General features: G+C 42.6%; 1 protein-coding gene across 10 annotated transcripts in view; it reads left to right on the forward strand.

Annotated features, from left to right (window-relative positions):
- Positions 1-12,624, forward strand: part of ZNF385B (zinc finger protein 385B) — a 438,948-nt gene that overhangs the window by 357,530 nt on the left and 68,794 nt on the right. For 8 of the 10 annotated variants that reach the window (XM_037000371.2, XM_073218598.1, XM_037000369.2 and 5 more), the window contains one exon: positions 3,637-3,675. The exons of the other annotated variants lie outside the window; for them this stretch is intronic. In XM_037000371.2, the coding sequence (XP_036856266.2) occupies positions 3,637-3,675 (39 nt within the window). The remainder of the gene's footprint in view (positions 1-3,636; positions 3,676-12,624) is intronic. 10 annotated transcript variants of the gene reach the window in all.

Raw genomic sequence — 12,624 nt, forward strand, 5'->3', positions numbered from 1 at the left:
ATGATAACCACTTAATAAACTTCTGTTAAATGATGAATTTTTGAGAGAAAAGAATATTTCACAAATTGGAAATTACATACTTGTAAAAAAAGTATGGTGTGCTGGAAAGGGGCAAGTAATTCCCAAAGCTGAACTGTGTAAATTGATCTGAAACACTCAGCCTCTAAAAAAGTTGCATTTTTTTACTATCAGAGTGATCTAGAAAGAGGACATTATTTTATGGTAGAAACACAAACCTCTTAGCAATTCTGTACATGGTTTTTTTTCTTTTAATTCTTCCAAAAATAAAACCAAGATGGAATGTCTCCAAAACATTACTGGAAAATGCAGTTTGGTTTTTCTTCCCAAATAGATTTTCAAAATGGATCAGAGTTTTTCCTTCTTGTAGTCATCCTTTTTGAATACAAAATTTGAGTGAAAGATACCAATATTTCTTAACAAAGAGAGAGAAATGAAATTCTCATCTATGCTCCACTCTGATTGGCTGCTTCAAATCTCTGAGCCTACTCCACTTAAATTCTCCTCAGGGAATATTAACCACCGTTAGGGAAGCTTTAGAAAGGGAATCCTGGGATTCCACTTAATTTCCACAGCAATCACATACTGATAATTGTCGACCAGCATCAAAATATTTAAGAACCTACAACATTTTGGTAAAACAGCCATAATCATCACCACCACCATAGCTTCATTGGGCCTGAGACTTAGATCTAATGTGGCCTCTTATTCTTAAGTGTGTGTTGTGTTACTTTAGCCTTTAAACTAGTTCTTAAAGATTGGTTAAGGTTCTGGTGGAGTAACGGAATCCAATTCGAAAAGGAGCACAGCTGATTTTGTCTGCAAGACACAGCCAATGTGTGGTTTTAGCAAAGATCTAGGGATTGGTGGGGGAAACACCTTTCCAGATATTGAACTCTTGATGAAATCAACAGTCTGTGGAGAGAGTGACATGCCATTTGTCTTCCTTTCTGCCATAGTGATGGCATTCAGACAGACCCCCCACCAGGGTGCTCTGGGTAGGAGAAGCAGTGGCAGTATGGCAAATCTCAGCCTTCACACATTCCAGAGGCAAAAAGGGAGTTCTTAGGGTAGCGTGCAATCCCAGAGTAGTGTTCCATGTGGGTTTTTTTTACAGAAACTTCTGAATTGAAATCCAAAACAGTACAAAGTTGTGAGGTTGAGCTAACATTGCCAACAATATGCAATTGTTTGAATTTCTTGATCTTTGAGAAAAGAAATTCGTCTTTGTGATAGTTGTGTCTGTTTGGTTTCTATTTAAGTTTCAGGGATTTGAAAAAAAGTTAAACAGAAATATAGAGGCATGTGGTCAGAGTATTTAAATATAAAAGGCAAAACCTTTTCTGAAGTAAGCTCAGAGAAATATTGCTCTTCAGTGGCATAGCTATCACTTTTAAATGTGTCACTTCATGAATATCTGAAGTTTTAATGAGATCCTACTGTCACATTCTTTTCCATTAATCTGACATTAGAAAAGGATGGCATGAAAAATAGTCATTCTTTTTGTACTACTGTAATTTGGTAATATCACAGTTAAAAAACTTGATGCTTTGCCAGACTTCCAGAAAGCCCTAAATCGCAAGGGTTTAGTGGCTGAGGTCCTCTTTGTGCTCTATCAAGGACAGGTGCAAATGATGACTGTCCCCTGGCATGTGTAATGTCTATTCCCAGACCTTTTGTTTCCTGTGGGCAAGCCCAATAGTTACAATGGGGAAAGGGGACAGGATAGCCCCAGTTTTTATGTATGGCTTTCCTGACATTGCACCAGAAGAAACAGGCTTATTCAAAGGGCGTAAAAGGATCAGAAAGAGAAAAATCCAGCCTCTCCCCTCTAGGAAGCCCTTAAGCATCAAGTAGGGCCTTCTGTGTAGGTTGACTAGGCAGCCACCCTCCAGGCTGCAGAAGTTCTAGGAATGTTCCTCCTTCCTTCCCAGATCTTACACCTGACATCAGTGCCACACCACAACCCATCATCCCTACTCAGTGGTCCAATAGCAGAGACCAGGGTAGGGAGAGACTCCTGCCTGAGTTTGAACCCAGGCTTCAGACATATGAACTCAAGGGTGACAAGTAATTAAATCTCTCAAAGCCTCAGATTCCTCGTCTGTAAAGCAGGATAATAATTGTGGCTGCCTCATGTGGTGGTAGACACTAGGCAACAAAATCCCTTGGTACAGCTCCTGGCGCCTGGTAAGAGCTCTGCTGTAAATCTAAGCTGCTCTGATTATTATTGTCATTACACAGAAAAAGGAATTAAAGGTAAATACCCCTGGGAGGATAACACATTGATGTCACTGTTAAAGGGAGGATCCTGGATACTTAAAGTGTGAGGAAATCAGAAAAGGTGGGAGAGAAAGCCCATAGTAGTGGTGGGGCAGTAGAGACAGACATTATCTGCCTTCTCATGCCTGATTATTTTGCTTAATGGTCACTTGTTCTCCCAGCTTTGTTTAAGTAGAATTTAAACTATTTTTCACTTTTTCACTTTTACAATTGTGTCCTTTCTTGTATTTGACTCATCCTCCCCCATCTATTCTGGGACACCATCTGAAACATATTAGACCTCCAGAAATGTTTGTTGGATGACTGATTTTTAAATTGTAAAAGTCATAAATCTGGTTTCTATTTCTGTTTAGTAGAAAAGCTACCATTATTACATATATTACGGAATAAGTGCCTACCAAGTGCTTTTTAGAACAAAATGCCTAAGTTTAAGATGAATTTCTCCATCTTTAAAAAGAGTCCAGATAGCTAGCCATTCAATCACATAGAAGAAAATCATGTATTAATTCTTGAGCAGTCTTTTTGATTTTTAATTGGGGGATGCTCAGTTTACTCCCAATTTATCCAGCCCCACTAGATAAGTGAACTCACTTTAAGATTCTTAGAAGCACACAATTCAAATTTTAGGCCTCTTGAAAATTATTGCACTGTATTTGTAAAGTTTGTCATTCTATTTTCTTTGCCTAAATTTCCATCTAGCAAATGATCTGATATGCAGCCCATACTGTAGACTCTCTCTCCCCTCCCAAAACATTAATCCTGCCTTCAGTGAAGTGTTGCTGTGTTTCTTTTCCCTATGGCTATGTTTTATTTGCAACTGCATGTTTAATATGATTGCTTACACTGTGCAAAATGTAAATTACTTTTTGGTATACTCAGTGAAACTAATACTTTTCAAAAATCATATAGATTTGTGGTCCCACAATATTGGTGAATACACCAAAGATACCTGTTTATTCTTATTTTGATATTGAAAATATAACAGATGGTGTGATAAGGACAACTGCATTAGTTCATTTTATAAGTACTATAATGTAATACTTAGTATGTCCATATATAGCCTCTGTCTTCTCAATTCCGGGTAATGGCCACAACCCTATCTTTCATTTTCATTACCTACTAGTTAACTGCACTAATAGGCTGTATTTTTCTTTTCTACATGATTTTCATTGGAAAAAGTGGCAAGTATTAACTCATGCTACTTTTTAGTTAGTGCACATTTCAAGCTCTTTAATCAGAGATGAGTAAGGAAGATGGGATTTTTTTAAAATTCATGTAAATTTGCTTGCTGGCCTCAAAATTCCAGATGACTACTTCTAACTTTTACTTTTTTAGAAAAGAAGAGGCTTATTTGGGACCAATAAATTCTGCCAGGTAAGGAATATTGGTAGCTAGAGCTATGTGGCTGTGTTTTCACTTAAAAAAAAAAAGTTTCTTTAGCATTATTTACTGATAAATCACAATTTTCTAAATCCACAGACAGCTTTCTTGTGCAATTGTGAATGACCATGAGTTAATTTAATATAAGCATTTAACAAGCCATTTGTTGATTTAAAAGTGAAATAAACATTTTAATAAAGATGTTTGAAAACACTTGTTCATTTTTAGCAAATATCTATGAGAAATGCCAGTTGAATCTTTAAAAGTAAATTTGTTATCAAGACAATTTGGTACTAGCACAAAAACAGACCCATAGACCAATGGAACAGACTAGAGAGCCCAGATTTAAGCCCAAAGAAAAAAAGGTCAATTAATATATGATAAAGGAGCCATGGATATACAATGGGGAAATGACAGCCTCTTCAGCAACTGGTGTTGGCAAAACTGGACAACGACATGCAAGAGAATGAGACTGGATTATTGTCTATCCCCATACACAGAAGTAAACTCAAAATGGATCAAAGACCTGAATGTAAGTCATGAAACCATAAAACTCTTAGAAGATAACATAGGCAAAAATCTCCTGAATATAAATATGAGCAACTTTTTTCTGAATGCATCTCCTTGAGCAAGAGAAATAAAAACAAAAATGAACACATGGAACTTCTTCAAACTAAAAAGCTTCTGTACAGCAAAGGACACCATCAACAGAACAAAAAGATTACAGTATGGGAGACTATACTTGTAAACAACATATCTGACAAGGTGTTAGCATCTAAAATATATAAAGAACTCACACACCTCAACACCCAAAAAGCAAATAACCCAATTAAAAAATTGGGCAGAAGATATGAACAGACAATTCATTCAAAGAAGAAATTCAGATGGCCAACAGGCACATGAAAAGATACACATCACTAATTATCAGGGAAGTGCAAATAAAAACCACAATGAGATATCACCTCACACTGGTTAGGATGGCCAGTATCAAAAAGACTAAGAACAACAAATGCTAGCAAGGATGTGGAGAAAGGGGAACCCTCCTACATTGCTGGTGGGAATGTAAGCTGGTTCAACCATTGTGGAAAGCAATATGGAGGTTACTTTAAATAGAAATACCATTTGACCCAGGAATTCCACTCCTAGGAATTTACCCAAAGAATATAATTTCTCAGATTCAAAAAGACATATGCACCCCTATGTTTATTGCAGCACTATTTGCAATAGCTAAGATATGGAAGCCACCTAAGTGTCCATCAGTACATGAATGGATAAAAAAGATGTGTACATATACACAATGGAATATTATTCAGCCATAAGAAAGAAACAAATCCTACAATTTGCTACAACACGGATGGAGTTGGAGGATATTATGCTCAGTGAAATAAGCCAGGTGGAGAAACACAAGTACCAAATGATTTCCCTCATTTGTGGAGTATAACAATGAAGCAAAACTGAAGGAACAAAACAGCAACAGATTCACAGACTCCAAGAAGGGAATAGCAGTTACCAAAGGGGAGGGGTGGGGCAGGAGGGGATGGGGATTCAGGAGTATTATGATTGGTACACATGGTGTGGGTGGGATCCTGGAGAAGACAGTGCAGCACAGAAAAGGCAAATAATGACTCTGTGGCATCTTACTATATTGAAGGACAGTGACTCTAATGGGGAATGGGGGGGACACAATGACATGGGTGAGTGTAGTAACCACATTGTTTCTTCATGTAGAACCTTCATAAGAGTGTATATCAATAGTAACTTAATAAAAAAATAAAATAATTTTTTAAAAGAGCAAATTTGTTGTATAATTGCAAAACCTCCAATAATTTGCCCGAGTAGTCTATATATGGAATTACTATGACATGGATATATACATTTGACTATACTAAAATGAATCAGTTACACTTACCACATTTTAGGATTTATGATAATGTTTTTAGTCATCTTGAATGTTTTATTCATCTGAAAATTGATGATTGAATAAAAGAATTACCATTGATTTAGTTAAATATATCTCTATGATTACAGAGAACTGACATTGCATTAATGGAGGAAAAAAATGTAAGTTAGTATAAGTGAACATCAGACTTATTATTTTCTTCTAATTTTTAGAGTATTGTAGGAATGCTAAGAAAAATAATCAGCATTTTATCTCTTTGTACTTTTAAAAAAGAGAGATCTGCAAAGATTTTCTCTATTATTGCCAAGCCCGGATTCCATTGAAGTGACTCAGGTATTTGCAGTCATTGTGTCAGATGGCAAATATTCAAAACATTAGCAAGACAGTGTCTGTTTCAAGGTATCAGCTGAATTTGCAAGTACAACATTTCTTTTTTAAACCATTTAAAGTCTTCTTTTGACCCAATTATGTTTCTAAAATGACATTTGAATAAGAAATACAGTTAAAGAATTCCATGATAAACTGCAAAGGAAGATAAAAGAGATTTAGATAGGAAAGAAAAGTGGACCTTTTCTGAAATACCTATATGAAAAGAGAAAATGAAATGGAAAACAGAGAAAACCTGTTCCAAGTGAGAAACATGGGGAATAAATATTTTAATATGATTAGTTGGTAAGTGTTCAAAGAATAGAAAGGCAGCAAGAGTTAATGACAGGGGAAAAGGAATGGTGTAAGGGGACTGTGTTTATTTAATTGATTTTATGAGGATGAGTAGGATTATGTATGTAAAGTAAAAAAGCCAGTTCTGGTGAGTTTCTTGAAGGAAACTCCTTAGTTTTCTTTTCAGAGGGCAGATGGCTGGGAACTCGCCTGCATTTGTATTTGGAATATTTCAGTCACAATTCACCTTATAGGACCAATGGCTGATGTGGTACAAGTGTGAGATTTGAGTAGAATAAACTGTTAGGAGTTATATGAAAAAATTACATAAGCAGATAACAATTTCTAAAGTTTAAGCAGAATGTTTATATCCAAGGGATTGTATTGGCCGCAATCAGCAAATATCTTGGTTTACTAAAAACTTGGTGAAAGGAAAGGAGCGACACACAGCAGCAATTCACCGGAGAGTTCTGCTTTATTAGGGAAAGGTGCTGGGTTATATAGGAAGGGGTATGAACTGATTGAGGTGTCACTTCTACGGGGCTGGTGGCTGTTGGCTAGGTGCTGGGATTGGGAGGGGAGCGAGAGGTGACTGGGCTTCAGGTGGCTCCGGCGGGAACTGAGGACCCCGAAGAGAAGCCGGAAGTTTGCCATCTTACTGGTGGGGGCCCTTCATTCCCCCCTTTCTCCTCTATGGGTTTGTGGACGTTGCTTTCTCTCTGACTGCTTCTTGCTGAACAGGGGCGTAGAAGAGAGTGAGGGTTTGAGGATTGGGAGGAAAGGGTTGATAGGACTCCCCACAGTAAGGATGAGTAGATGTGGACTTCTTCAGGTTGGAAATCAATGAAGGTTCCCTGTAACTATAGGTCGAGGACTTGTTGATTCCAATGGTGCCAAGAGGATATGGGTGTCAGGAGCCAGGCGTCTGCGGCCATTGTTTCCAGGAACAGTTTCCAGTGGAGAGAGAGGTCCATCTCAGCATGTGGTGAGGAGGTCACATGAGGGTGAGGGATCTTCTGTGGCCAGAAGCTGGTAGTTCCTGAGTAAAAGCTGGTTGAAAGCTTGATTAGAGATTTTTCCGACTTGGGATTTGATGAACTTTATTATACAGGGTAAGAAGAGACAGACGAGAAGAATGACTATTATGGGGCCTGCAATGGGCCAGACCCAGGTAAGGAGGGGGTTTGTTAGTATTGAAGAGAATGGGTTGGAATTGGAAGCAGAGTGGAGGCTGGAGGCAAGGTCAGTGAGTTTGGTGATGTCAGTTTCTACAATGCCGGATTCGTTGATGTAATAGCAGCACTCTTACTGGAGGAAGACGCAAGTACCGCCCTTCTCGGCTGTAAGCAGATCTAGGGCCCGCCGGTTTTGAAGGGTGACCTTAGCTAGTGAAGTGACCTGTCTTTGGAGAGAGGCCAGGGAATCGGCACTGGATGTCAGGGCTCTCTCAAGTTTCGCGTTGAGATCTCTAACTGCCCATAGAGAGTAACCCAAGGCTTCTCCCGAAAACCCTGCCCCAATGGCTGAGGTGATCAAAGAGCTACTGACCATGATGGGAAGGAAAGCAGCTCTTTTTGTGCGTGAGGGCAAAGGAGGTTGGAGCTCAAGGAATTCTGCCATGCTGTAAAGTGTAAACTGTGGGATTAGGGTGACGAGAATGCAGGGTGTATCGGAGTTGAGAGGCACTGAGTTGAAAAGACTGCCATTACACTAAAAGAAGTGTCCTGGTTGCATAAAAGTCTTAGAGCCGGAGGTAGGGTGTAGATAGAGAGGCAGTGAAGTGCACTGGAGGGGGGTGGAGTTGGGCCTACACAGTGGTGGATGGTGAGATTATCTGCGTATTCTGGTTCCTACAGGGGTATGTCTGCCAGGGGGCAGAGGGGTTGTCTTTCTGCATGGAAGGAGTAGTTGGAAATATTAAAGGGCATGGCGGCCAGCAGTGGGCGCTGTAGTGATGCACACAAGAAACAATTGGCTGTGTTAAGGGTGTGGTTGAGAAAGATGGTGGTGTCCTGAATGAGCTATAATGAAGAGTAGGAGAAATGGGAAGAGGGGTGGGGATAAGAAGATGAAGAGGCGCCGTCAAGAGTTTGGATAATGACTTTTTCGGAATGTCTGCTATCTGATGCAACTTGAGAGATCTGGGAATGAGAGGGAACATACTTTCGAGAGATATGAAGGGTACCGTGGGGGGTCTAGGACCCCCCGTAGTAAACTGAGGCTGTGACTCCAGCGGCCCATCGAGAGTCCCAGGGATCTGGGATTGATAAGGAGAATGAGCCATTGGGATATTTCATGAAATGGTTGGAGGAGTAATACTGTGGGTACTGGAAGTTACCTATATAGTGAATGGCACAAGACTAGTAGGGACATCTCCTGTAGGTGTCTGGCTATCGCCTGCAATAGGCTTGTTTTTGGTCATAGAGGAAGCAGAGGTAGGGAGAAAAGGGTAGCTGCTAGTGAACACTTCAGTGGAGGGAGGAAAGTGGAGGTATAAAGGCTCAGAGCAGCTTTTCAGAGGGCAGTCTGGTGTGGCTATGAGGGCAGTAACTTTTGTTTGATGCTGTGTGTTAGTCTGTCTGACTTTGAATCGCCATACAAAGGAGGCTGGGGTGGTGAGGAAGACAATAGGAATGAGGGGAAAAAAGCGAGAGAGCAGTAAAGGAGGAAAAAGTCATGATTCGGGTATGGATGGCAAAGGGGGTGAACTGGATTTTGGAGGAAAGAGGACAGTAAGGTCAGGAGTCTGGAGGGAGGGAGAGTCTGTAAACTTTTTTAGGTTAAGAGATCTTTTAGGTGATGTGGGGACAGAATGGTAAGGGGTGCCCTGAATGTCAGTCTATGAGCTACCTTCTGCAAGAGCTGTCTAGCGGCTAATGCTCGTAGGCAGGGGGCCCATCTCCGAACTGTGGGGTCTAATTGCTTGGAGTGTCGGGGTGGAGGATAATGGTTTTTTAGGGGGGCTCTTGCTGAGGTCGTATAGGGTTCTTGCCAATAGGGAGCAGGGAGAAGTTAGGGATCTACGCTCTAAAATATCTAGCTAGGCCTAGAAAGGAAAGGATTTCTGTCTTGGTTTTGGGAATGGGCAGGTCAGAGAGGAGCTATTTTCTGTCTAAGGTAATGGACTTTCTTTGTTGAGATAAAAGGAATCTGAGGTAAGTGACAGGGGGGGAAGAGATTTGAGCTTTGACGGGGGATACTCGGTAACTTCTGGAAGCTAGAAGGATAAGAAGGGAGGCAGTGACAAGTTGAGACTGTTCCCACGAGGGACTGCAGAGTAGAAGATTGTCCATGTATTGTAATAAGGTGGACTTGGAGTGATCATGATGAAACTGTTTGAGGTCCTGAGACCTGTCTAAAAATATGGGGACTATCTTCGAAGCTTTGTGGCAAAACTGTCCAAGTGAGTTGTTCAGAATGTCTTGTGTATGTACACAATGTCTTGTGTATGTCCATCCAGGTGAAGATGAAAAAAATCTTGGGAACGGGTCTAGAGGGATAGAAAAATGGGTCCTTGAGATCTAGGACTGAGAAGTGGGATGCTGAGGCAGGGATCTGCGATAAAAGGCTGTATGGATTTGGAACTAAGGGATGGATAGGGACAACGGCTATGTTGATGAGGCGAAGATCTTGGACAAGGCGGAAAGATATGTTGGTTTTTTTAACAGCTAATATGGTGGTATTAAAAGGGGAGTGAGTGGGCCTGAGGTAATTTTTGTTTAAGAGATCTTGAATGATGGGTTGGAGGCCTATGAGGGCTGAAGTGGTTAGGGGGTATTGGGCCTGACAGATATACTGAGAGGGATCATGTAATTTGATAGAGGCAGGGGGACATAGGGCTACGGAGGGGCTTGTAATTTCCCAAACTTTGGGATTTACAGGGTGTATAAGGGCAGAACCGGAGCTTTCATTGGGTAGAGGGGGGTTGTCGGCTATGAGGGCCATCAGAAAGGGAGTACTGGGGCTGCGGGAGTGGATATAGTTATGGAAACATGGAGGAGGGAAAGGATATCTCGTCTTAGTAAAGGGATGGGACACTGGGGCATAACCAGGAAGGAGTGAGAGAAAGGTATGGGATTGCCTAGGATTGTGCATAAAAGGGGGGGGGGTTTAATGGGAAAATCTGTTTACCTCCTACCCCGACTATAGGAGTAATGGCAGGCATGGTAGGGCCCCGGTATTCTCGCAAGACTGAGAAGGTGGCTCCTGTATCTAGGAGGAAGGAGATGGGGCGACCGTCTACTGTTAAAGTAATCCTGGGCTCCTGTTTGGTGATGGAAATGGTCGGGCGAGAAGCCCCCAGGCCCCGTCAATCTTCTTCTGCCAGCCCCACTACGGCGGGCTTAGGATGGGGGTTGTTCGTCCAGCCTCCCCTTCGGGTGGTTGGGCAATCAGACCCCCAGTGGCCCTTTTTGTGGCATCTGGGGCATGGGGTGGTAGGAGATCTGGGGGAGGGGCACTCCCTTGACCAATGTCCCTCTTTTCCACACTTGAAACAAGCTCCTGGGGGGGGGGGCTTGTTTGTAGAGGGGTGCCCGGGTTGTGGTTTTATCAGCTGGGCCAACATCTGGAAATTGGCCTGATCAGCCTTTTGTTTACAGCGTTCTTTCTCCTCCTCCCGGTTATGGAAGACTTTAAAGGCCACTGTTAGGATCTCAGTCTGTGGGTTAGCGGGGCCCTGTTCTAACTTTTTGAGTTTAGCTTTAATGTCGGGGTAGCTTTGAGCTAGGAAGTATGTCATAAGGACATGTCTTTCTTCAGGTGTTTCTGGGTCCAGGCTGGTATACTGTAACAGGGCTTGAGTGAGTCTGTCTAAGAACTCAGAGGGGGTTTCGTCTCTCTTTTGAATTATGTCTTGGAGTTTCTGAAAATTGACTACTTTACGAGCTGCCTTTTTCAGACCTGCTATTAAGCAGGAGGCAAAAATATCTTGAGAGCAGAGACCCATGGTGGTGTTATAATCTGTGTGGGTCTTGTTCTGGGACAGCAGTGGGGCCAGGGGGATAGGTGGGGTCAGTCCTGTGGGTTTCGGTAGCGTGCGTTTGGGCAAAGTCCCAAACTCGTCTACGCTCTTCAGGGAGGAGAGTATTGGCCAGGAGCATGAAAATGTCATGATGTGGGAGGCTGTAAGACTGGAGGGCCCATTGAAACTCCCTGATGTATGTCGTGGGATCAGTGGAAAAGGAACCTAGGTGTTTCTCTAGTTGGGCTAAATCTCGTAAGGAGAAAGGGATGTGAACGTGCATGATGCCTTCAGATCCTGCTACCTCCCAGAGGGGGGCAATAATTTTGGGAGGCCCTCGGGACCGAGTCTGAGGGGGACTGAAGGGTTCTGGCTCAGTCTGTGGGGGAGTGATGCGGTCTAGCTGCGCCTAGTCAAGCAGGTCCTGAAGTGTAGAAGGGGGTCAAAGAAAATAAAGAAAGATAGAATCAGACTCACGTGTCGCCAGCTAGCAGCCCAGCTGCTTGCCTCTGCTGCTCTAGTTGGGCTTGAACTCATGACTCTGAGGTTAAGAGTCCCATGCTCTACTAACTGAGCTACAGCAGGGCTCCAGTTAATTGCTTATGGAATGTGTAAACAGAATGTTCTTTGTTCTCCATTCCTGCTACATCGGCAAGTGGGGGAAGGGCATAGCTAGAAGCAGGGGCGGTGTTTCTACACATCTTCAAGATCTCCCTATTTTCAGAGTGAGGAGTCTTGGCAAGATATGTTTTTGTGGACAGATAACTTCCAAGGACTGCACCGGTTGTTCTCTAGCTTGTGCTTTCCCATGCTGCGTTCAGACATGGGGGAAGGTGCTTTCCCATTCTCCCTACAAACATGTGAGAAGACAGAGGCAGTCCCTAACAGGGGAGAAACAGGTGATGAGGGCAAAGACGGAGGAGGCCCCTGGGACTTAGTTAAAGGGGGGGCTGAAAGGCTCAGGCTTAATCTGCGGGGGACGAAGGTGGAGGAAGTAAGATGGGGGAGGAGATGGTGGGGGAGGAAGGGAGAAGGGCTGTAGTAGGAGAAGAAGGGGAAGGGAGTGAATGGGAGGCTTCTGCGGGGGCGGCAGCTTGCAGGCTAGGAGCACTTGGGAGGAGGCGGGGGGAGGAGAGGCGGAAAGCTTCGATATAGGGAATCTCCTTCCATTTTTTCATGTGCTGGCAGTAGTTAAAAAGATAGCGAGTGATGTTAGGATCAAGAGTTCCCCCTGCGGGCCATTGATTGTTATTGTCTAGGGGGTATGTTGGCCAATCTTGGGAGCAATATTTATGGAGAAGTTTTGGTTTTATATCAAGCATCAGGGAGAGGGTAGCCAGATGCTTAAGCAGGCATTCAAGAGGTGAACTTTCAGGGAGGGATGAGGAGGCTCCCATGGCTAAAGGACAGAGAAGGAGAC

This window comes from Manis javanica, chromosome 12 (genome assembly GCF_040802235.1).
Source record: "Manis javanica isolate MJ-LG chromosome 12, MJ_LKY, whole genome shotgun sequence".
Taxonomy (NCBI): domain Eukaryota; kingdom Metazoa; phylum Chordata; class Mammalia; order Pholidota; family Manidae; genus Manis; species Manis javanica.